This window comes from Pseudorasbora parva, chromosome 15 (genome assembly GCF_024679245.1).
Source record: "Pseudorasbora parva isolate DD20220531a chromosome 15, ASM2467924v1, whole genome shotgun sequence".
Taxonomy (NCBI): Eukaryota; Metazoa; Chordata; class Actinopteri; order Cypriniformes; family Gobionidae; genus Pseudorasbora; species Pseudorasbora parva.
Window position 1 is genome coordinate 35,579,150 of NC_090186.1, and position 27,007 is coordinate 35,606,156.

A 27,007-nucleotide genomic window follows, 5' to 3' on the forward strand; every position below is an offset into this window, starting at 1 on the left:
ATTCATTTGCATTAAACACTTCTGCTGAAATACAGATAAAACAAATGTGTCTCGTCTAAATACTTTATGTACAAAGATTTTTATAATTGTGTTGGTTTTGATTGCTATCAAGATGTTTCCGTTGGCCTCTGTGGTGAGACATTGGCATATTTTTTGCAGGTTTTGCTTGTCTCTTGTACTTATTTGTCAGAGTAATCTTTACTAAATCACACTGCTTATTCAGTTAAATGAGTCTGCGTATTATGAATATGAACCACAGTTCTTAGTGTGTAACGTATTTCCATTTGTAGAAATATACTAAAATAATACGGTCAACATAACCTTTTATGTCTTCGTCTGGAAAAATGTATGAGTGAGGGTGTAATATAATACAACGTCATGTAAAAATAATATTCCACATATCAGATTTAGTTTGTCCAGCATTATGAAAATACCAAAAAAGTACCTGTCTTTTCTAACAGCGATGGTTGTGAGGCCTCAACCCTGCTGATGTTAAACATACAAAAATCTTAAGGAAAGACAGTCTGTGAGGTATGAATTAGCTGCTTCCATTTATAGCAAAAGCTACAACATGGGAAACAAGTTTTGTTTAACTGGTTGCAGTGAAATTCAATTAACTCAAAGGCTGAAGCAAATTAATTTATAATGAACCAGAACAATTTCCTGCAAGTTTTCCAAGTGAGACTAATTATTTTTGCAGTTGAGGCATGTGATCCGAGGATCAACACACCCAAGAAAGAAGCTAAATATATTTGTATAGAAGCGGTTTGGTTGATCATTTTCCTAAATATTCTGTCAAGATGCTTACCGTCCAACAACTGTATGCGAATTAAAACATCCATGATCCACCTCTTCGGTATGAATTCGGTTGGTCGATTAAATGGCTATGTCTTTCGCAGAGTCAAGATTAATATGATTTGACTAAGAAGTTAGGTGTAGGATGGACAAGATTGTGCTCTGCATTTTAACTCAAGGGGAGAGGTCAAGGTTGGAATGCACCTCCTCTCTCTGAACCCAACCACCACCCTTTTAAATGATTTTAACGGTCCATTATTGCTCTGACATTTCAAATGCGTCTTGAGGCATCCCACGTCACTGGTGAAACACTACCACCACAGTGTGTTTCAAAGCAAGTGTAATGTCTAAAATCATCACAGAGGATCATAAAGCAGCAGAGGGCTAATATGAACTAAAATGACTCAAAGAAAATGACTCTCTTTGATCGGTTTAAAGCGTCTCAATAAAAGCCCTTCACTGAACTGCCCACTCTTTGGCATTCACTGAATTTGAATGAGCTGGAAAACACGTGGTGACTCTTATGAACCCAGTAGAAGCATTTGCCACATTCTTATTCCAAGCAATATATAGCCTATATATATATATATATATATATATATATATATATATATATATATATATATATATATATATATATATATATTCCATTGGGATTATATAGGCTACTAGTGTATATCACAGGAATAATAGAAAAATTAATCGGGGGCTGCTTCTCTGGGATACGAATAAAACGTAATCAAGTTTCTTGTAGAGGTGGAACACATTCGTATACATTCACGCCTTGCATTGAATGTATTCTGGCCGATTTTCCTATATTTCCATAGTATTTAAATGTCAGAACAGCGGTGCCGATAACATAAACTTTCTATTGTCATCACTACTTGAGCTCAGCAACCCCTTGTTAATGAACTCTGAATAGAAAACGCTTACATTAGCCTATTACAGTGCTATAAACTGAACTAAACATATCTCTGCTGCTCTATCTATTCACTTTGTGAAGTCAGATAGTTGAGTTTAGCTGTTTAAGTCTCCTTCGTGTAGCTATTTCGAAATAAAAAGTGAACTTTTGCAGCATGCCACACCAAAGTCGGATGCTTACCTACAAGTCTCCTTGTTGCAGACGCTGTTGTTTCAATTGTCGGAGAAGCGCGTATTGGCGAATTCGGGACACGTAGCAGAATAATAACTTGAGCTGCTCCGCTGCTGCTGCTACATTCCAGGAGTTCTTTCGCCAGTTTAAATCAATGTAACTGTGTTACTGTGTATCGCATGAGCTGTTCGACACCTCGCGTCAGAGCCGTATGTTTGTTTAATGTACAAAAGGCAGGAAGGAAGTTAAAATGACAGTGAGTCTGAATTCAACGGAACAGGCAGAGCCTCCCTGAGCTCGTTCACACATTGAGCACAAGGGGAAGAACAAGGCTTGATGTCTAAGACTTCAGCTCAGAGGAGAATAACTTTTTTGATTTATTGCTTTATTTATTGGGCTGCTGGACATATGAACTTCTGTGTGTGTGTGTGTGTGTGTGTGTGTGTGTGTGTGTGTGTGTGTGTGTGTGTGTGTGTGTGTGTGTGTGTGTGTGTGTGTGTGTGTGTGTGTTTGTTTGGTTTCTTGCTTTGTATACACGTATTTTACAAATATGCCAGTTCATAGTTTGGAACCACTTCACTGACTGTATGTTTTTAAGTCGTGGCGATTTAAAGGTTATACGCACACACACAGACACACACGCGCGCGCGCGCACACACGTCTGGTTCACTATCTTTGTGCGGACTCCATAGTAGACGTAATGGTTTTTATACCATACAAACCGTATTTTCTACCCTCTACACTGCCCCTGCTCCTAAACCTACCCATCACAGGAAAGATTCTGCATTTTTACTTTCTCAAAAAAAAAAAAAAAAAAAAAACTCATCCTGTATGATTTATAAGCCTTTTGAAATCTCAGGTAATCTCAGGTTTTACTATCCTTATGGGGACATTTGGTCCCCATAATGTAATATAAACAAGGGCACACATACACATACACACACACACACACACACACACTTGCTGAATTCAATTTTTCATTTAATAAATTATATTTATACTAACAATCCTACAACATAACAAAATATTTGGAATAGCAGTTGACTGTTAAGGTTTTTACAATATTTGATTCTTTATTTAGCCTATTTCATTTAGTCATCCGTCCATGATATACTTCCATCCTTGATGTTAAGCATTATATTATAGGGTGACATTTTATTTTACAGTGTTCTTGTTTCACGTGTTGTAGTTACTGTAATAATAATTAGATGATGCATAATTACATGCAATTGACCCTAAACCAACCCCTATTCTTAATCCTAACCCTATAGTAAGTCCTAGACACTTAATATAACTCAGACCATAATTACACAATAACACTGACACATATTGTAGTTATATGTACTGATACCTTAAAGAATATTGGGTTACACTTTATTTTACGGTGTCATTGTTACAGTGTAATTATAGATTTAAGTACTGGGTAATATTAACTACACTTACTATGTAGTTAATTAATGTTATGTAGGGTAGTTAATGTAGGGTTATCGTAGGATTTGGGTTTGGCATAATTTACTGTTATTACTATGGCAAATTCATTTAACATATATGTAACAAGGACACTGTAGAATAACGTGTGACAGAATATTGTTATTAAGTAGTTTGAATGACTCACCATTAAGTAGAAAAGAGGTCTTAGTAGCTCAGTGGGAATTTCTTCTCTGATGTATGGTTATGAAAACCATAAAAAACAGGCCTAGACGCTGTCAAAGGTCAAAAAGGAAGATTTGAAGTATAAGTTCATCAACCGGGCAGACCTGCTAATATAAAATTCACCCACCGCAACAATTCCTGTTACTGCTCACAATGTACAGTATGATGATAACATGGCTCTGATTTTCTTTCTTTCTCTCTTATGCACTAATGACCAGCCCCATCAAACAAAGGAAAGTGTGTCATATGCACAAGTAAAATGGATGGAAAATATAATGCTTCAGTGGTCACTCTGATTTGAATGAGACGGGCTTGCTGATAGGTGGTATGAAAATTAATTTTCCGTCCTCTATAATGGAGACATGGTTCATGACCATGTTCAGCAATACGATTAATTTCTTCAAAGTATATAGCTGTCTCTGAGATCTTTCGAAGTTTCAGGATATGTGAGCCCTCAAGCCAACCAAGTTCATTTCCACCAACATTTCCCTATCAACTGCAGCGACTGTAAAGTCATGTCCATGCAATCGTAGAGCTCATATATATGCATTTCAAATGAGTTAGGGAGAAATCAGATACCCACATTAAACTAAATAACCATTAGGACAAAGTTGCACAATGATGCTCTTGCATTAAAATGTTTTTTAAAATTGAGAATCTTTAAGTATTGCATGGGTTGATGATTGCAGAAGCAGAAGTTGAGAAATTCTCTATAAAGCTTCACATAGGCTACTATGAATGTTGTTGCACCGATGCAAACCTTTTGCTCTGTTTATGTGTTTTTCATCATTTGTATGCTTACCGAATGTGTCAAGTTATAGCTTACTGTACATCAACATCATGCACATCATGTTTGAGTATGTTTGTTTGATTAATTTTAGTGTCCAGCTTTATCCAATAAAGCAAGGCTTCTTTAATACGCAGGCCAGTCAGCCACAATAAGCAACATGGAACACTAGACTAAACTGGGGAAAGTAGTTTTAGTTTTAACATGTTAAACATGTTTAAATTGTCTTAATTCAATTTAATAAGGAAACAAATGAAAGTTAATGATTATCATCTAATAGTGAGGTCATTACTCTCAATCACAGAATCCCAGTGTATAAGACACGTATTCCACCTAGTGGTACAAAACAGGAAATGCACCAATATTTTCTTTTTTTAAATATATATTAAATTCATATAATATAAACATATAATATCATATAATTCATATAATAATTTGTTAGTTATATTATAAACCTGAATAAGTTGGTAAAACACAATCCATTGCCTGAAACTGTAATAATAAATGTAAAGTTTAAGCAGAACTTGCATATTTTTATCATTCAAGAAACTCTTCTCAACTAGCATAACACAACATTAAACACTACTAAACCTCACACTTAACATTAACCTTGCACAAAAAAAGAAAAAGAACAACAAAAACATATAACACCTAATTTTGGTATTTACTCTATTTTGAGTGTCATGGCAAAGCATGCTGGGAAATAGAAATCTCAGCCCAGTTTCGGTTACATTTGAATTAGTCTAAATTAGATGAAACAAGTTCATAAAACTCAAAACAACGAAACAATTCAGATCACTTAAAATGTGTCCGTTTTGAGAACTCAAACGAAAAAATAAAGTTCTAAATACTCATAAAAGCTCATTTGTTTGAACTAATTTGTGTAATTTGAGTTGGCTCTACTCAAACCGATTAGTTATTTTTAGCATAGGGTTATCATACAGTGTATAGCTACTTTAGAGAGAGAAACGTTTTAAATATCACAAATACTCTGCATTGCAGGTTGGGTTATATAGTCCTCTGTCAGCCAGTATAAATAAAAGCAAAATGCATTCAGTTACTGTGAATAGTTTTTGGATCAATCGCTGGTTTTGGGACACCGTACAATGGACCTTAATCACATCAGCGCCATATTTGTAACGGTAATGAAAGCGAGGCTGTGAGTGATAGACATGTCTTTTCTTCAGTGGGTCACTGTCGAAACTACCTTTCTAAGAAATGTAAGTAGACACAAAAACAAAAAAACACAGACAACATGAGCTAATTATAAGTAATCGGGGAGCTTTATACAGCGGATGACATGGAAAGCATGGCAAGTCTATCCCTCGGCTCACAGCCTCACTTTCATACCTGTCATCTCGCTGCTATGAATAATGACTTTAGAAGATTCCTCTAATATTAACCAACTGCAGTTGCTGGGGATTTTGAACCACTAGAGGGCAGTAAAGGCTCAAGCATGGGCATGATGTTGTTTTGAAATTGAATTATGCGTAATTTCAATATTATGATTTGTTAAAACTGCAGTAGGAATCAGTTTAATACTTGTTTTACAACTGCTCATCAATAAATAATAAGACTGATTAATTAATTAATTGCACTGCCGTTCAAAAGTTTTTTATTTTATTATCATTATTTTAAAATATTTGTTATAGCCTAAGTATCTTATGCTCACCAAGGCTTCATTAATTTTATTAAAAATACATTAAAAACAGTAATATTGTTAAATATTATTAAAATATATTATTTTAATATATTTTAAAATGTAGGCTAATTTATTGTCTGTGATGCAAAGCTGAATTTTCATGAAAATTCAAGCCAGTTTAAGAAATTAAAGTCTTCAGTTACACATGATCCTTCAGAAATCATTCTAATATGATGATACGTTGCTTAAAAACATTTATGAATATACATATTTTCATGATTTATTAGATTTATGATCAAAAAGACATCTTATGATTTATGACAAAAAATATAGAATCTTTTGTAACATAAAAATGTATTTATTGTCAGTTTTGATCAATTTAATGCATCCTTGCTAAATAAATGTATTAATGTAGGCTACACTGTAAAAAAAAAAAATGTTGGTTTTTGTTGGTTTAACTTAAAAAAGTAAGTAACCTGGTTGCCTTAAAATTATGAGTTCATTTAAATTAAAAACTTGAGTTGATACAATGAAGGAAATTTGTTTAATATATATAAACTCAAAATTTTATTGTATCTGAAATGCATAAAACATTTGATAAATCATGAAAATAGCACTATTTAGCACGTTTCACTGCGTTACCAGAAATAAAACAGACACAATTACCCAATATGCTTACAAAATCTTTTAATAATATTTTAATAAAGGTTGTCGAATCTCTAAAAATGTTCATTGTATTAACTCAAAATGTTAATTTCAATTAAAATTTTCAACTCAAAATTTTAAGGCAACCAGGTAACTTTTTTTCTAAATAATTTTTTACAGTTCTTTCCCCAAAAAATAAAAATAACAAAAATTCTTACTTTTGAACGCTAGTAGCCTACAATTTTGCAAAAACATATTTTTGCAAAATATTTCATATACGGTTCTTTAGAACTTTCTATTCATCAAAGATGTTTTCAACATTGATAATAATAATAATGCATGTTTCTTGAGCAGCAAATCAGCATATTATAATGATTTCTGAAGGATCATGCGACACTTAAAACTGGAGTAATGATGATTTCTTTGCATCACAGAAATTACATTTTAAAATATAGGCCTATTCAAATAGAATTAGAATTAGAATTTTGTTTTTGTTTTTAATAAAATAAAATGTAATAAAAATAAATGCAGTCTTTGTGAGCATAAGAGACTTTTTCTAAAAACATTACAAATCTTACTGATCAAAAACGTTTGAATGTCTTTAAGAGCATTACACACTAATTTAGTATTGCATAATATTACGGTTAAAAATGTAAGATGTTCTTTGTAATTTAGAAGTTTATATCAAATGTTTGTCTTTTATCAGAATATAAACATAGCCTACACTGTAAAAACAATTCAGGCCTCTCTAATTGAACATTTTCTAGTAATTGGTCACATCTAAATTTTACAATCTAAATTGATACAAATTAATTTAATTTAATTAAATGAATTCACAGAAATTCAATCCAACTAAAAAAAATTAGATGTGACCAGTCACTAGAAAATGTTCAATTGTAGACCTGTTTTGTTGGTTTGTTTGTTTTGTTTTTTCGTATATATTTTTTTTTTTACAGTGTAGCATATAAAGCATAGATATCCATGATATAAAGGGTCAACTTTCGTTGACGGCAGAACAAAAGAGCCAATAAAATCGCACATAAAGTTTCCGGCGTCGCTTCTCCTGAAGTAACCAATAGCAGCCGACTGGAGGCGGAGCCAAACGGCTCTGACAAACACACTTGAGAAGGGTAAACAGCTATCACCTCATGGAAGCAGATCCAGCGTACACAGAGACCTGGAGCATTGAAAACAGCTACGTATTTGCCAATTCTGGAGGTAAGTACTAACACATCCTATTTCTTATGCTGCATAAACTTATAGATTTGCATTGGAGTCATTGAATGAAAATCTGGAATGTAAACCGCGCAGATTGTTTTTAAGCAACGTGGACTTCAAATTGCTTCCTAGCAGACGTGCAGAACACACGTGTCGTGTGTTGCATGGTACCATATTTGATCTGAATTCGCATAGTGTTTAATACTTCATATTTCTGTGCTTCTAGATTGGGAAGGTTACACGTATACATTGCGCATGTTTTTTATACTGTACACGTGTTCCTGGGAACATGTATGTAGTGCTATTGTAATATCCCCTTTACCAAAGAAATATACGTAATATGCTTAGTCCATATGCTGTTCATTGGATTGCAAAACTCTGTCAAAGCACAAGGCCTGTGTACATTACACTTTAACTCCTCTAGGATTGCTGGTGTTGTTATGTGCCAGAAACCTTGCAAAACAGTAAGGGTTGGCACTTGGCACACACAGGTAGATAAATGGTATGCATGTAGAAAAAAAATGCATGTAGTTTTAATCGGTTATTGCCTTGTATTCATGTAAGGTCATCTCTAAAACATGCTGCATTTAATAAAAAAAAACAATAGCATATACATCTTGAATTAAGTTTATTTGAAATGTATTTTAGCTAGCCAGTATTATTTTTTATTTTTTTTGCATATTTCCCAGTGTTTATTTTCACGAAATAAACAATATGCATTAATATGTATTTGAACTTGAATGACCCGACTCAAGGGCACAACTAATATGCCTTGTTTTGATTTTGCTTGATTGCTTCACTGCAAATGTAAGTGATGCACCCGTCAGATGCCAGTTAAATCATAAAATACACATTTGGGAAAATATGCTTTTTTGGGGGAAAAGGTTCTTTATGTATGTTTTTTTTTTTACATAGATTTTTTTGAGTCTTTCACTCATAAAAAATGCTTCTCAAGTACATTTATCTAATTTTAAGGATGTTTCGATGTTTTTAAAGGAAAACCAGATCGTAATACGGATTGAAATAAATGACTTATTTAGCAGGCCAATTTGTACAGTTAGACATAGCAAACTCAGAGATGTGTTAATGTGTTAAGTGAGTGAAATAAAGGCAGCTGTTGTGAAGATCACCTCTGTAAGCCTTAAGCCAAATATAACTTAATAATCTTTTTTTTTTTTTCAGAGCTGCTTCGACGCTAAATTCCAGCATCGGCCTAGACTCTGGGTGCGTCCCAGTTTGCGCATTTATGCACTATTCTACACCGTTTTAGTACAAGTAGTGTGTTCGCACTGAAAACTTCAAAAGAAAAAATGCACTCAAAATACCGGCATGATGCGCTTAATTAAAGGGATAATTCACCCAAAAATAAATTCTGTTATTAATAACTCACCCTCATGTTGTTCCAAATCCCCTCGCATTGATCAGCAAACGTAAACAGATGCTCAACTCAATATGCTTGACGGACAACAGGGGGAGTAAATGACAGAATTTTTTTTTATTTAACTGAAAAAAGGTGTAGAATGGACACTTAATGCACTTTACTGTCGCAGCGTTAATTGCGTAGAGGAGGGGGAGGGGCTATCAGACGGTTCAATGACAAAATAACCTTATAGAATTTATACACTACACGGTTGAGTAGTAGATGCATATGTAAATAGTGTAGAAGTGTATAGTGTGTCATTTGAGGCACAAATTTTAACTCGGATGACCTGACTTAAAGGTGAACTATGTATTTTTGCAGAATAAAATTTAGTATTTTTGCAGTAAAATATCCGAAAAACACTAGGCCAGTGTTATTTGTTCAGTTGAGTTCTTACAATATCCCAAATAATTGCAACTATTTGTAAATTTTGAGAAAATTGCTATTTTAACCAAGGAGCCGAGACGTCTGAGGGAGCCGCCTGCCAATTGCGTCATATCTGTGTTATCCTCGGTTTTATTTGGCAGAAACGCTTTATTCTTAGCAGTGTGAACAAGTGTCACATCAGCCGTTGAGCGAACGCACAGAGTAACGTCATAACATCATTGTAAACACACTTTAATGTATCTAATATGTTAAACAGAGCTGCGTTACCTCATACTCATGACCAGGAAAAGCGGAAATAGCGGCAACGACTGTGTCCCGTCATAATAAAAGTCCCAGTGCTCACGAGGCATGTTGCTCAACAATCGCTCCAGCGGCCTTGCTCAGCTCCACAATACTCTGTCCTGCTCTGCTTTATACTACAGTAACGTTAATAATCGCATCCATGACCAATATTTCTGCCAGACTCCTATCCTGCTTCTTTTCCACTTGCTTTGAGGTGAAGACCAAACTACCATCAAACTAGTCCATTGTTTTGAATAGGCGCCTTCTAGCAGACGGGAAAATTACATAGTGCAGATTTAAGGGCACAATTAATGTGGTTTGTTTTGATTTTGCATTATTGGTTCACTGAACTCTGACGCATCAGTCAGTTGCCAGTTAAATCACGAAAATAAAATTTTGGGAAAATTCCATTACCTTATTTATGTTCATTTTAATGTATATATTAATGCAGTATTTTAAATGTGCTTATTGGTGCATTTTAGTATATAATATACATATTTTTAATATGGTTATTGATGTATTTATAGATGCAATGTAAGTCATACATTTATGTATCATTACCAGCCATGATTGAGTCAACAATCCTGTTAGCATATTAAACAAGAACCATGCGCCACAGTTTTTCATTCAGCAACTCATGACCTGACCTCCTGCAAACAGAAAGAAATGGGTGTTTTCCCTAACTAACTCTCTGATTGGATGTGATTTTTATTTTGTTTGGGTTTCACTTACTAGCGTGGCCTCTTTCCTGACTTATTTCCTGCCACAAGGTCTGCGTCACAAAGCATATTTCTCAGACTGTCATCACACAAGTTTCCTTTCTATATGGCATATCAGCTGCGATTGCCTGGCAATGCACCGTGCCTTCAGAAGGGTTGTCCTAAAATGGCAGACGTTTGTTGCTTGTTTTGTGGTTATCTGTCTGACACCTCAGTGTGTGTGGCGTATTAGGAGATCTGTCCTGTTTTCTGGGAGGAGTAGTCATTGTTTTAGCTGTAAAGGAAATGAGAGGGCATTTAAAAAAAAGAGAGAGAGAGATTGTCTGATGTTTTCTTTGAAGAACTTTATGCATAGTCATCTATGTTTGTACAAGTCCAATTTTTTATGCCTACATTTTATTCTTACTACAAAACCATATCAGTATGCATGATACATTTCAGTCATTTGTGTCGTCTTCCTAACATGGTAATATCATTTTTTGGAGACTCCTACAAAAAACAAAAAAAATTATTATTAGAATTGTGTCTGCTATTATATGTGCACTTTTGAAAGGATTTAATACTTTTACTCTGCAAGAATGCATTAAATTGATCAAAAGTGAGAATTATAACGCTACTAAAGGTCTGTAACGTTATTCATCAAAGACCCCTTAAAGACCACAAAAATATTAGGCTGCACAACTGTTTTCAACTGATGATGATAATAATCATAAATGTTTCTTGTGCACTGAGTTGGTACATTGGAATGATTTCTGAAGGTGCATGTGACACTAAAGACTAGAGTAATTCACATGAAAATAGAACATTTTAAAATAGAAAATTATTTTAAATCATCTTACAATATTATGCATTAATAAGACTTGTCTTTGCATAAGCAACACGTTCTTCTGTTAACCAACCGAGCGTTTATTGTTCGCAATAAGAGTAGTCAGTTTGACATGCTAAATGTCTCAGTAGCAAATATGCAGATATGTCCGGGCATGTGCGACCTTACTCAGGTGTAACAGTACAGACAGACTCCAGTTAGAATGCTTTTGTATATCCAGACCACACCTTTCACTAGATTAGGATAAAAAAAATTGGATCACCACATATGTTTGTAGTATGTTAATTTATGCTGAGGGCCAAAATCAGTGAGACTGATTGTAACTAAATGAAAAGTCACTTAGAATGTATTGTTTATAATGACTGTTGCTGTATATTGCTGTTGTTAATCATAAACGGCTTCCAAAGGAAACATCTGGTTAGTTGCTGTAGCGATGCAAGACGACGACTGAATTTTTGAGGTGTGTTTATATCCTGACGGGTTGCTCAAGGTCTATTTGAGAGCTTTTTCCTTGTAGACAAAGCTTTACCTTAGGAAAGAGGCCAAGTTTAAAGCCCATTTATTTACAGGATAGTCAGGCTCTCATTCAGCTCCTCCCCTCAGTTAAGCTCATTTGTGCCTGTGCTCTGAAGAGTTTACTGGTGCAAAACCGCCTGTTTTCCACCTTGCTGTGTGAGTAAAGAGCCTTTTATAAATGACATGTTCATCATGAAGTTTTACAGTAGTGCTTGCCTTGTGCTGAATCGCACGTTCACAGCTCCTCATATGCTTCTTGTGTTGTGATTGACTCAGTGTCTGCAGCAACTAAGACAGTTAGTCATTGGCTAAAGGATTTTGAGACTTGTCATCGTAAAAATGTTTAACCTTTGATAGAGCTGCCAAGAATGGTGATAACAGCTGTTTTCTTGGTGCCCCATGACACTTTGTGTTGATTTTTAAAGACCTTGTTTACCTATTAACCCCCCCCCACACACACACTTACACACACACACACACACACACACACACACACACACACACACACACACACACATCTTGTCAACCACCTATGTTGCTTTGATGAAATGTACACACACACACACATCTTGTCAACCATCTATGTTGCTTTGATGTCTCTGTACTAACAATAAATATTAGGGGTGTAACGATACCCTCCCAATTTGATGCATATCACGATACTGAACTCATGATACGATATTATTGCGATACACCAAGAATTATGGTAAACGGTTAACAAAAATGTACTGTTGAATAAAATGCTAAATATGTTATTACATTGGGGTGGAAAATTAATAGGCGTGGACTTGGTTCTGGTAACCCAACGCACAGGAAAATGGTGACGACAGAATAAAATATTCATGATTCTGAAGCTGAAAATACACAAATATTTTAGACGTATATGCTTGCACTCTGTCGCTGATTAGATACATTTAAAATAATGTGGGCCAATTTTTACTGGTAACAAGATAATTCCCCTCAAATAGACTTCCACTCAAAGGTTGAGTGGAAGTCTATTATTATTATTTTTTTTAATTAATGAGGGGTGTAACAATATATTGTAATTATTTTTTTAAGAATTCTTTAATGCATACCAAGGCTGCCTTTATTTGATTAAACTGTAATATTGTGAAATCATTTAAATGTAAAATGTAATTTATTCCTGTGATGTCAAAGCTGAATGTTGTCAGCGTCACATGATTTTTCAGAAATCATTCTAATATGCTAGTTTACTTCTCAATAAATATTTCTTCTCAATGTTTATATTAATCATTCCGTAACATGGCCAGTGATATATTTGTAGAGTTTTATTTTTCTTTCTTGAATTTTATTTTCAACTACATAAACCAAATTGGTGTGACTGATTTCCACAATCATTGTTGGCTTAAAACGGTTAAGGTTGAGGCTATTGAATCACTTCCTTCTCTTTGGTACATTAGGTGTAAAGAGGAACCATCATGGCAGGCGACATGTTGTTGCTGATGAGGGGCTTAGCCAAGCTAAGCCAGGCCGTGATCGAGACCCAGGCCAGCCCTCTGCGCATTGGAGGGGTACAAGCTGTGAGTCGCAGCATACAAATGACGGCTGAAGAGGGCATGAGCGTGGCCATGCAGAAAATCCAGGTGGGTTTCCACTATGAAAGCTTTTAGTTTAAATTATAAAATGGATAGTTCTGGCTATGATTTTAGATTGGATGAGCCATGTTTGATGCCATTGTAAAATAGGCAATGTACCTGCTCCTGTGACCATGCATCAGTAACGATTCTATTTAGATTATTATGCAATTAAGGCAAGTTGCTGCAGACCATTGCAAATGTAAACAGTCTACTACTACTTATGAAGTTTTTTAATAATATAAATAATAAAGTAATATAAATTATTTACACTACCATTCAAAAGTTAGGGGTCAAAATTGAATTTGCAAACTAGCCCCGCCTCTACTCACTCACATGTCAAGGCTTGAAATCATAAACAGGCATCGATTATTGTTTTGATTATTTTATAGTAATAAACGTAATTTAGTTCAGTTAGAGAACAGACACTACAATTAAAAACTGAACTCAGCACAGAGGCAGGAGTCCGATTTCATTTAAATCACGAGTGAGAAGCTGACAATACCTCGGTGGAAGATTCCGTTTCAAAGCGGTAAATGTAAAAGCGGCCATTTAAACGAGCTTGTCATTGTACTGTTCTGTTATTATGTTTTTCATTAAGAATAGTATTGATGTTAATACTAAACACAACATTCAAGCTAGCCTGACAAGCCAGACCCACATCAAGATGTTTGGTCTGGAAACTCACCATTGACAGGGCTCAATCCGAGGGGCGGGATAAACGGTTGTCTTTTTAAACTCCCTCTGCACGGCGTGCACGCAATTGGATAGCGCTACAACCAACCAGAGCAACAAAGGTGAAGCAGAGCTCATTGACAGATAAAACTTTCGCCGTATCCGATCGGCAAAACTCAGAACACATCTTCCCGTCTTCAGTGGCGTTCTTTTCTCAGAGAAAAGCTTAACTCCAAGTCTTTCAGAGTCGCGGTCAAAGCTGATTCGAAAGATCGCCGTTCGCCAGTTTCTGTGTTTACATGAAGCACGTGAACGCTCAAGTCGCGCGTCATTATATTAAGCCCCGACTCTAGACACGATGTGATTGGCCCGACCAGAGTTTGGCGTTTACAGCTCAAAAGTGAATTGAGCGTTGCTAGACGACACTTGCGGCAAATTAGATTTGCTGCCGCTAGGGTGCGTCTACATTTCTTGGCTACATTCAAGCAACTTTGCTCCCAAATTGGTACTCCTTCTAAAGTGAAAGTACAATCCGTGCGGGAATTCATAACTGTGCGCATTATGAATGTAGCCTCCATTCTTTGTGAAAGATAAAGATAGAAATGCGCACAGAAACAAAAACCTTGCAAAAATTATATACGATCCACCTAATCCTGGCTAAGTCACAGAGATGCCGATTCGCACAGGACTACTATATCACAGGACCTCGGTGTTCGGCGAAATATGGTAGGTAATTTGCGGGGGAATTTTTACTTTACAAATTACAGACATGGCCGATTCGCACGGGATTAAGATCGCAGACATTCTCTGCAATTATTGCAAATCACCAGAGGTCCCTAGATAATACTAGTCTACACGTTCCTAGATAATACTACACGTTCGTATGACGCTGCTCATTATGCTCAACAGAAGCTCTTACTCTATTCATGTCGATGTCGTGTTTGCTGTTAGCTGTGGTGAAAGCATTTTGTGAGAGAAATAACGTTGCAAAGTTCACTCGTGTTTATTCGGAGCTCTGAGATACAAACAAAATAAACTTGCGCTCTCAAAAACTCTGTACAAAAAACACTTCCTCAACAATCCTTCCCCAGCTCTGTTTCTCTCCGTCTCTCTCTCGACTGGCAGCGCTGCAGCTGCTCTGCTCGCCTGACTAAACCACGCCCCCATCCCCAAGTTATCTAATTTTAAATGCAAAAATGTCAGCCAATCACAACAGTGGGTGTTTTCACTGAAGACTCACAGCAGACACGCCTCTTGAAACAGAGCATTCTAAACAGAGGGCTAATATCAGTATAGAAAAAATGCCTTTTATTTCTAAATTATGAAATTTTTTTGATGTAAAAACCATACTATCAATATAAGTACACCCCAGGAAACATTATAAAACAATAAAACAACCCATGCCATGGGACCTTTAGCAGTTCTGCTGTTGTTGTTCATATATACCAGTAGGGATGTTGTACAATGAGAATGTTGTCATGTCGCAGGAAATAGTCACGGTGTCCCAATGTGGTGAGCCAGGGTCCTTACCAGTGCCTGAAATTCATGTATACCGTATACTGATTCACAACCTAGGAAGCTAGGGAGCTGATTGAGGTGCACCCTTTATATTAAATACTGGGTCAATAACGAAATTATAATTTTAAGTAAAAAAAAAAGTGTATAGATAGTAGGGGTGTCAACAATAATTGATTCGGCAATGCATCGCGATGCGGGGCATGAACGATTCAGCATCGATGCAGCAAAGTGCCATAATCGATTATGTCACTGTTTATTTTCTGGCGGACGATAAAGTTGTGAAGTTTCAAATACTTCCGGTTCAGGGAGAATAACAACAACAACAAGGAAGATGGCTGAGGCGGAGTGAGATGACTGCGATAGACGGGTTATTAAAAACGCGCTAACGACCCGAGGTGTGTAGGATTGTACGTATAAATTTTTTGCACAATAATAAATTAATCTATAATGACGAAATACGGCGCAATTCACCTTTATTCCACAAGGTGGCAATGTCTGATACCCAATGATGAAGTGACGTTTCACTCATAGTTAACGTTACCTCTGACAGAAAACGAAACAATAATTATAATCTGCAAAACTTGAAATGGGTTAGTGATTTACTTCAGAGAGCAAGTACTAAACACAATCATATGTTAGTGTCACTGTCTCTTGATGATGGATGTGGTCAAGAAGCTGTCAGTGATCAAAATATTGATTTTGAAGACGTTGAAAATGAGTTTGGAGAATATGCTGGAGATCGCGAATATGAGGCAGATGCTGAATATACTGGTAAACGAGCTCTGACGAGGTCATATGATGGTATTAAACATCTGCTCAAACTGAATCCTTCCAAGCTCCAAAAGGTAACGAAATAGGTTTTATTTTATTCTTCTGTAGCTGTTACTCTAAAATCAGGAGTTTTATATATTATCACGACAGGTAGAGGTCTATCCATGTTAAATATAGATCTGGGTCGCTAACGACCTGAATATGTAAGAATGTTTGGTGAAACAGTCATGCATATAAGTCATGCATTCAGTCATGCATTTTATTTAATTTTATTTAATTACATTTTATTTTATTTAATAACTTTTATGTCAAAGATATTGGAGACACATAGCAGCCAATACAATCTGTTGTTTAATATCTGCTTGTATTGCCTCATGACTGATGAAAAATTTGCTTTGTGTGCAGTAGAATTTTGATGCATCACAATGCATCGTAGAATCGAATTGAATCGAATCGTTACCTGGTCAATCGTAATCGAATCGTGAAGGCAGTGCCAATGCACACCCCTAATAGATAGGCCTATATTAAAATAAAAAGTGACATGCAATATATGAAATTCATGTATACGATATACTAATTCACAACCTAGGAAGCTAGGGAGCTGATTGAGATGCACCCTTTATATTATATATATATATATATATATATATATATATATATATATATATATATATATATATATATATATATATATATATATATATATATATATATATATAATATCACTACTTCAGACCTTTGTGCCCTTCAGAAAAGTCACAAAGTCACTTTCACTGACCTTTACCTTGACTTTTCCAAGCTGGTGGAATGGCCTGCCTATCTCAACCTGAGCTGTTGAGTTTTTAGCCATTTTCAAGCAACGTTTTCTTAATACACTTACTATTCCATACATCAATTTACAAAAAAACCGTGCTATGTGTACGGTGCTTGACTAACTGGGACTAGTCCCAGCACATGCATATGTGTTGCCCTATTGTTGGCTTCATTGCTTCTATTGTTCTCCTCATTTAAAAAGTCACTTTGGATAAATGATAAATGTAAATTCTCCTCTTTTGAGCTTTTCTATTTATCAAAGAGTACTGAAAGGACTATATCAAAGTTTGTACTAAATATTTAGTAGCATAACTGTTTTCAATATTGATAACAAGAAATGTTTCTTGAGCATCGAGTCTGCATATTAGAATGACACTAAAGACTGCAGTAATGATGCTGAAAATGTATAATTGTAATAATTAATTTTGCTGTAAATTAATTTAGTTTTTACCAAAGCTTATCATGGCTCGATGTAATAGAGACGTGTATGAGTTATTTCCTAATTGTAGTATGGCTTTGTGTATTTCAAAGCGTTTTGATAATGGTGTTTGGTTGCACCTCTGTTGTTCTCGGGTTTATATTCTCCGCAACACATCTAGGGTATAATGACCCAACAATACTGTTATGCAAATTAAATTTAGGCCTACCTGGAGATTGGATTACCACCTTGGTTTCTAGAGCATAGGAGCGTGGTGTGTGCTGCCAAGCTATTTGTGCTATCAAAGTCTCTGGTACTGATTGTGCATATCATATTGTTTTGAAAGTTCCTTATCAGACATACTTATTATCGCTTATTATAAAATGCATTACATTGTATCTAACAACACCCTTTTATCATGACTATTCACAATAAAGCTTTAATTATAACATTTATTTATTTCCGCTGTGGGACAGCGCATGAAATCCACTAATGATGTTCATCTACTTTATTTTTAGGAATTCACAGGAGGCCAGCAGAGCGTTTCTGATTTCAGTGCAGACGTGGACTCCAAGTATGACTTCACCGCTTCAGAGGAGAACTTTGAGAGTGCTGCCCATGGTGGTTTGGACAATGATTCAGTTTTCAGGGACGCTAACACAGGTGCTGCGCACACATACCACCCGGCTTCAGGGAAGTCAAAGCTGTTCGAAGGCTACAAGGACCCTACCAGCCAGTTCACCGGACAGACGCGGTCATATCACCAGGATCACTCTTCTGTGGGAGGCATCACAGCTGAGGACATTGAGAAAGCCAGGCAGGCAAAAAGAGACGGCTCCAAACCACATAAACAAATGGTACAGGCAACCTTTTCCAATCCCTCATCACCCATGAGTAACTAGCCATTTGACCCCCCTGTATATGTCGTGCATTACAGAGGATAATAATAGTTACTATGCAACTTGTTTGTTCCTCTAAAGTTAGTAGTTGGTTGCAGATAAAGACCCCTAAGCCATAAAATAAATAACTTCATTGGATTCTGTTGAAGACTCCATGAAATGTTTTGATTAGTGCAGTTTGCTGCAAAAAGAACAAAAACTGATTGACTGGACAGTGGATATCAGTGGACTTTTTCATTCCTACATATTTTCTTACAATCAATTGCTTGATTGGGAAAGAAAGCTAACAAACATCTAGTAAAATCCACAAAATGCCATTTTGAAACATTTTGAGTTAAAGGCACAATATGTATGATTTTTTAAATTTAAAATATCCAAAGACCACTAAAACAATGTTATATTTTGTTGACTTGTGTACCAAGAATGTCCAGAGAAATAAGCTATTTTATCCAGGACGTGGACTATGTTTGTGCATCGCCTATCAATGACATCATGCTCACTTTACCCTCAATTTCTGGTTTTATTTTGTGGAAACCCTGCAAACGCCAAAGACACTTTAATATATTAGGGGCGGCAGTGGCTCAGTGGTTCATGTAGGTTGTCTACAAACCAGAAGGTTGGTGGTTCAATCCCCGGTTCCACCTGACCAAGTGTCCATGAGCAAGACACCTAACCCCAGCTGCTCCCGACGAGCTGGATGGCGCCTTACATGGCTGACATCGCCGTCGGTGTATGAATGGGTAAATGTGAGGCAAAAATGTAAAGCGCTTTGGATAAAAGCGCTATATAAATGCAGTCCATTCATATTAAGTGTTTTATTAGACAGATGAGCAAATGTTTGAATACATACGTTGACAAAAAACGAATCATTATTATGTAGCTTAACACAGTTAGTCTTATTGTTTAAATCTTGTTTTCTTAATTTGATGCGAGTACCATGTTTTACCATGCCTAATATCGAGCTAGCTTACTGCATTGTGCAGTAAGTATTGTGCAGTATTGTTCTCAAGTGTCTCATAATAGCCGCCGAGCGAACCCACAGAGTAGCATTATAACTTAACTTTCAACACACTTTAATGTATCTAATATGATAAAACAGCGCTGCGTTTATGGAGTTACTGTTCTGCCACAATTCTGCGCGCAAGATCATATTTTGAGCGCGCAAAAGGTATTTTGCACCCAAACGTTATTTATACCCAAAAGGACAATATTTCCTTGGCTGCTGTAATGCAGGGAGTTTTGTGATAGGTTGTTAAGCCAGCTGATCAGAATTTAGCAGTCTCATCTGTGATTTGGCTGTATTTGGACCAATTGGAACAACGTTGAGTTGTGTTGAGCAAGCGAACCGCCGAGCAGTCAGAGCGGGTTCAGAGCGCAAGAAACCGAGAAATTGCACATGCGAAAGAGGACGTCAGCGCACATCTAAATAAACGTATTTTAAATGCAAAGAATTTGATTTTCCTTGGCTCGAAATACTTTATTTGCAAGACAAACATTCCTCAGCAAAACTCAGGTCACACATGTGCGAAATGCCCTTTTGCTCGCTCAAAATATGAGCTTGCGCGTGCATAATTGTGGCAGAATCGTAATCCCATATGTGTTACCCCACATATGCATGAGCGGAAAAAGCGGCTGAGGCATTATATAAGCTCCGCGCAATCAAGGTGTCATCAAGCTACGCCATTGTTTTGAATAAGTGACCTTTAGAAAACTACATATTGTGGCTTTTATGAACCACAAACAGAACAAAACAATTTAGCTGGACATATCAGTTGGCCTGTCGAAACTGTCACGTCACTTGCCCAATCAGGCAAATGGCATTGTCACAAAGGTTTGTCATTTGCACATGTTTTTAATAAGCCATCCCAATTTAAATGATAATAAATAATAATAGATTTGATTTATAACACACTTATAAGAATCTCAAAGTGCAACAAAGGGCAAAAAATTATATTCAATCACAAGACACAAAAGAGTCTTGAATGGACGTATTCTCACAGAATTACATTAAAATGCCCATATTGGCAAGTATCCTCTTAATAAGCGCAGACGGTTATGTCTTAAGTGAACTAAACAGTTCAGTAAAACAAATAAAATGCATGTTACACTATATTGGATCTAGGCATTCATTCTTAAAGTGACAGCAGTCTAATATCCCTGCTGTTGTCTGTGGGACGATGAAAAAAAATCACTTACTGATCTTGAACTTCTGCAACTTTAATAAGAATATTCTAGATTTGATTTATTCCCCCCTTCTAAATGTAAAGCACTTTGAGGACCCAAAGACATGTAACAAAGTAATATTATTTAATTTATACAGTGAAGACTGTGCAGTGTTGTTTTACATTTGATTACTGCAGAAAACTGCTGTTAGACCAACCTGAAAAAACATTGAAAAAGCAAATGTTTATGTTTGATCTATTGTGTTTATTTGAGCTGTTGCAATAATGCAATAACTAGGCCTATTTTATTTAATAAATTTTTTGTGGTGCCCGATCAGGCTAATAGTAAAAATACTTAGCATTGAGCCCTGAAATTTAGTCTAGTAGTTTTAAAAAGGACATTTTGAACTGGAAGCACATAACACAGTGACACAATCTAAATGCTTGCTCTTTCCTGCTGTAGCTTAGTGAAAGAGCGAGAGAGCGGAAGGTACCGGTCACACGGCTGGGGAGACTTGCAAATTTTGGAGGTAAGGTTATTGATATTATGATGTATGTATGTGTATGTACACTACCTTTCAAAACTTTTCAATACTTTAAAAAAAAAATCTGTTTAAAATGATGTACTAATGATGTAACCTATTATCAGTAGCCTATAAAATGGCTTTTTATTATACGTGATTGCCTTGTGGGCAGACCTATTATAGCCAGCTGAATATTTTACACTTGGTAATTCTCCTGTTACTGGACTCTTTCCTTGAAGGAATAAATGAAGCATGGATGACAGCAATTAGGGCATTTCTACAATGCCCATGGTAACTGAAAACCTTCGCTTTTGCACGGTACATCCAAACCAGAGCGTGAATAGCACTTCAGATATACTGTTTGCACAGAGACTATTGAATATATTTAGTATATAGTCTAAGTCATCATTACGTTAGTTATGGATTCTGAAAGGCATTTTTTGGACCGGCATATTTGGCTTTCCAGGTTGCTGTCTTTTCTGGTTATTCGTGCTCTGATCTAGGGCATGTTTAAGTTAGCTGCTTCTCTATCCTCATACAACATGTCAGAGCCAGATTGAAGGCTCAAGGTTAATCTGCATTTTGACCAGTAATATCGAAGACTGCGGCTGCCGCTGATTTGGATTATGGGACAGAGCTTAACCAGTCTGGGAATGCGCATCACCTGTTCCTCCTGAGATAGAGCTTCCCATTCTGCTCTGGTGGTGTGTAACTGTACCCGCTTTTGTTCTTTAAATGGCACTGCATTGGTTATTTCTCAGAGGACTAGTGCTGAATACAGTTACAGGGAGTGAATGGCTGGATGTAGACGAGGGTTTGAGCGAAAAGTGCTGTCACATGGGAAAATTAAACGCTAGCGGTCACAGTAGCTCTCTTTCACAGGTTCACTGTATGCTAGTTTTCCACTGACGTACACTATTGAAAATGTATATCTACTCTCATCTGCTGTTGGTGCGTGTGTATGCTGGGTGATATGCTCCAATGTCAGATTGAACTCTTATCCACCACCATTACAAGAAAACATCTTTGGGCACCTGTTTACTACAAGCCATTTGCATATACTGGGAGTGACCTATGCTACTTGGATTCAACATTCTCTGAACCACCAAAGCATCATGGGATGTTGTGAATTTATAAGGGGAATGTGTTGACAAGTCTTTATGTCCTCTATAAGGATCAAAGCTACCGAGTCTGTTCAAGATGACTTTGGAGTTTCGTGTTGCATCCAGTTTGCAAGACTGCATGCATGGGTATATTATTATCATATAGTTTGTAAGCAAATAATTGTTGAATTATTATTTGTATTATTAGTATTATTATTAATATCAATATTATCATTAGCAGTAATGTAGTAATAATAGTCTATCTGTTGTTATCATCATTTGTTATTTTTATTATTAAATTCATTTCAAAACTGATTTGTAAAAGTGTCTCAGGCCGAGTACCAAAACAAACTTGTAGCCAATCATCAGTTAGGGGCGTGTCTACTAATGATGGTGAGAAGAGAGCACTCGGTGTATGTCATTATTCAAAAGACTCGACACACAGGACGGATATTAGCCGAGCGATGACAGAAATAGAGAGATGGCAGATAAAAATCAAATGTGGAAAATGTCTATTAAACAAAGGAAGGCTTGCATTCAGGAAAGAAGTATCAGCTTTCCAGTGCTGGAGAGAACTCAGTGAGCACTAAGGCCTGCAATCTGACACAGAGGTTGCTTTATTTCTTCTCGATAGGCGAGTAACATTGGTTTGGTTTTGTTTCACAGAACTAATATATGCTGGCTTTTGCTTGAATATGCTCGTGTGTCATGTTCGCTTGTTTGTCCATTTGCAGTCGTAACGTCGTTCATTTCAGCGATGGTAAAGACCCAATCGTTTCCACATCTTATAAACCACTGTCTGTTTCAAGCGTCAGCTAGCAGTGTGTCTGAAAAGTAATAAACTCCTAATATATGTTTGTTTCCTTTGGTTCCTATTTTAGTGATCCAAATAACCCTCTAATCTTGTCACAACCGCAATATGTTCGTTAGTTGGACTATCATGCTTGTGCTATTGAGTTGTTCATGAGAATGAACACTGGAAACACAGTGTGTGTTTGTGGAATGTAAGGGATGTACATTTGACCTGGATTACCATAGTAAAACAAATTGCTTTCATTTATTGATGACATCGTACCCCTCGGCCAGCTGGTGCAGCAGATTCCGCCATAGTCGTTGCCTGCGTTGCATATGTATCAGTGATGCGCAGGTCAATGTATAAACAACCCGCACCGACCAACATTTTCAACTAACCCGCCCGTATATATACACTCACCTAAAGGATTATTAGGAACACCTGTTCATTTTCTCATTATTGCAATATTCTAATCAAACAATCACGTGGCAGTTGCTTCAATGCAATTAGGGGTATGGTCCTGGTCAAGACAATCTCCTGAACTCCAAACTGAATGTCAGAATGGGAAAGAAAGGTGTTTTAAGCAATTTTGAGCATGGCATGGTTGCTGGTGCCAGACGGGCCGGTCTGAGTATTTCACAATCTGCTCAGTTACTGGGATCTTCACGCACAACCATTTCTAGGGTTTACAAAGAATAGTGTGAAAAGGGGAAAAAATGCCTTGTTGATGCTAGAGATCAGAGGAGAATGGCCCGACTGATTCAAGCTGATAGAAGAGCAACTTTGACTGAAATAACCACTCGTTACAACCGAGGTATGGAGCAAAGCATTTGTGAGGCCACAACACGCACAACCTTGAGGCGGGTGAGCTACAACAGCAGAATACCCCACCGGGTACCACTCATCTCCACTACAAATAGGAAAAAGAAGCTACAATTTGCACAAGCTCACCAAAATTGGACAGTTGAAGACTGAAAAAATGTTGCCTGGTCTGATGAGTCTCGATTTCTGTTGAGACATTCAGATGGTAGAGTCAGAATTTGGCGTAAACAGAATGAGAACATGGATCCATCATTACCACTGTGCAGGCTGGTGGTGGTGGTGTAATAGTGTGGGGGATGTTTTCTTGGCACACTTTAGGCCCCTTAGTGCCCATTTGTCATCTTTTAAATGCCAAAGCCTACCTGAGCATTGTTTTTGACCATGTCCATCCCTTTATGACCACCATGTACCTATCCTCTGATGGCTACTTCCAGAAGGATAATGCACCATGTCACAAAACTCGAATCATTTCAAATTGGTTTCTTGAACATGACAATGAGTTGACTGTACTAAAATGGCCCCCACAGTCACCAGATCTCAACCCAATAGAGCATCTTTGGGATGTGGTGGAACGGGAGCTTCGTGCCCACAAATCCCAAATCCCACAAATCTCCATCAACTGCAAGATGCCATCCTATCAATATGGGCCAACATTTCTAAAGAATGCTTTCAGCACCTTGTTGAATTAATACCACGTAGAAATAAGGCAGTTCTGAAGGCGAAAGGGGGTCAAACACAGTAATAGTATGGTGTTCCTAATAATCCTGTGTGTGTGTGTGTGTGTGTGTGTGTGTGTGTGTGTGTGTGTGTGTGTGTGTGTGTGTGTGTGTGTGTGTGTGTGTGTGTGTGTGTGTGTGTGTGTGTGTGTGTGTGTGTGTGTGTGTGTGTGTGTGAGAGACCCTTCACCTACTTCTGGGGTGTATGTATGTATGTATTATTAGATATTCTGATACAGTTGTTGTTGTTAATAATAATAAACAACAATAGATAGATTATTATTATAATGTTTTATGTTTGTAGTATTGTGAATGAAATGTTGGTGTACATTGTTCTAAATAATATTAATAAATAAACAATTAGTTTGGTCCTTAATAGATATTTGGTTTCCCCTAAAAGTGTCATATATTACATTACAGAATTTAATTTAATTTTGTTACTCATACTGAAATTAGATCACTTAGAGAAAACATTGTTTGTATGTTTGAATGTGGTTTGTCATGTAGTTGTCACTGTTAAAGTAGTTTTATGTGATGTGTGTCTGACCTCTGTCCTCACCTTGACCTCGCTCCTGGACATGAGCTATCCAGTTCAACCATTCTCTGGCTCTCTTCCTCTAGCTCTCGTTGGATAGTTAAAGATAGTGATTAGTTGCATCTAAGAATAGCATCCGTTACTTTGGCAGGCGTCCGTGTGGTTCTTGATCTCAATTTTAGTGACTGTAGGTGGCCCTTAAATCAGTGCTCTAACAACTATTTTTAAGCAGCATGCATGTTAATATTGTTTTCCTTGTGTTTATGTTCAGAAACATATCTCTGTTTTTGTAACATGAGATTGGGACCCGTTGTGTCCTTGGTCATGCTATCAGGCAATCTGAGAGCGATCTAAACCACTCTGTGCCATCATGCAAAAGAATGTGCGTTGGACAATATGTGCAAATATTACTCTGATGTTTATGAATTTCAAATAAGTAGCAAATACACTACTGTTCAAAAGTTTTGGGGTGGGTGTGTTTTTTTTAAAGTTTTTTTTTTAAAGAAGTCTCGTATGCTCACCGAGGCTGTAATATTGTGAAATATTATCACAATTTCAAAGAGCTATTTTAAAGCTTCATTAATAATTTTCATCAGCATCATTACTCCAGTTTTGAGTCACATGATCCTTCAGAAATCATTCTCATAATGCTGATTTAATGCTCAAGAAGCATTTATGATTACTTTCAGTATTGTGTTTTTGTGGAAACCATGATGCATTTAAAAATAAAGAAATTTATGTTACATTATGCATCTCCTCCTTTCTGTCACTTTTCATCAATTATATGCATCCTTTCTGAATAAAAAAAAAAATCTGCCCCAAACTTAGATGATTTTTTACCCTGTACATTTATTTTCCCTGAATTGTGTAGCCACATGGATTAGTCTGTATGTGCACAACAGAATGCATGTTAAGTGTTTCAAAAGAGCAAATGCAGTACACTGCATCAGATGTTGCATGTTTGAATACCCTGGCGTGGCCCCTTGTGTTTTACTCAAGTCTTTAAACTCCTGCAGGCATAAAGAGACATAAAAACAGGAACCTGCTTAATCATCAGCCTAGAACTTCCCCAGCAGGCTTGGTAAAAAAAAAATACAAAATAAACTTTACCAGGATAAGAGTCAGCATCAAAATGTGTGTTGATATACATTAGAATTAAAAAAATTATTGACAGCTTACACTGATGTTTTTGGTTTCACTGCTTGATTTACAACCGACTCGAGACCCCTCCTAAATTTCTCAAAAGCGAGATGATTGCATAATCAGAAAGTTACATAACTATTGAAGAAGGCTGCACCAAAACTCGGCATTGATTCTCAGCTCTACCACAGAAAATGTGCTGACCACAGTGGTTTGGCGCTGCTATTTTTGACGTTTCGTTTTTGTCAGGTTTACATTATGCAGCATCAGTGTTGTTGTGGGTATTTTTTTGAAGCAATTCAAAAGGCAGATGTAAATACAGCTCTTTTTTGTTTTCAGGGTGGAAGTGCTGTTTGAGGTGTGAGATAAAGATGGTTTCACTATATTTAACTTCTGTTCATTTATGAACATTTCCTATTTTCATTTTTTTTAATAAATTGTGTTTGGGGTTTTTTAGACTAATTGCTTGGTCGGCATGAAACGGAAGTTGTCAGTCTCTTCCCTATTGTGATGTATGTCTGAGTTAAGCTAGCCTGGATG

The 27,007-nt window shown here is 36.6% G+C and overlaps 2 protein-coding genes across 3 annotated transcripts in view; one reads left to right on the plus strand and one right to left on the minus strand.

Annotated features, from left to right (window-relative positions):
- Nucleotides 1-2,154, minus strand: part of itpkb (inositol-trisphosphate 3-kinase B) — a 37,403-nt gene extending 35,249 nt beyond the window's left edge. Inside the window, exon 1 of one of the 2 annotated variants that reach the window (XM_067417904.1) lies at nucleotides 1,898-2,154. The gene's annotated coding sequence lies outside the window, so the exon portion shown is untranslated. Of the gene's footprint in view, nucleotides 1-808; nucleotides 923-1,897 lie in introns of those variants that run through there. The other variant, XM_067417905.1, reaches the window with a different exon arrangement.
- Nucleotides 2,155-7,675: 5,521 nt separating this feature from the next.
- Nucleotides 7,676-27,007, plus strand: part of coq8aa (coenzyme Q8A, genome duplicate a) — a 40,079-nt gene continuing 20,747 nt past the window's right edge. Inside the window, exons 1-4 of the mRNA XM_067417906.1 lie at nucleotides 7,676-7,833; nucleotides 13,405-13,587; nucleotides 18,292-18,630; nucleotides 21,298-21,364. Coding sequence (XP_067274007.1) covers nucleotides 13,423-13,587; nucleotides 18,292-18,630; nucleotides 21,298-21,364 — 571 coding nt within the window. The 5' untranslated portion in view covers nucleotides 7,676-7,833; nucleotides 13,405-13,422. The remainder of the gene's footprint in view (nucleotides 7,834-13,404; nucleotides 13,588-18,291; nucleotides 18,631-21,297; nucleotides 21,365-27,007) is intronic.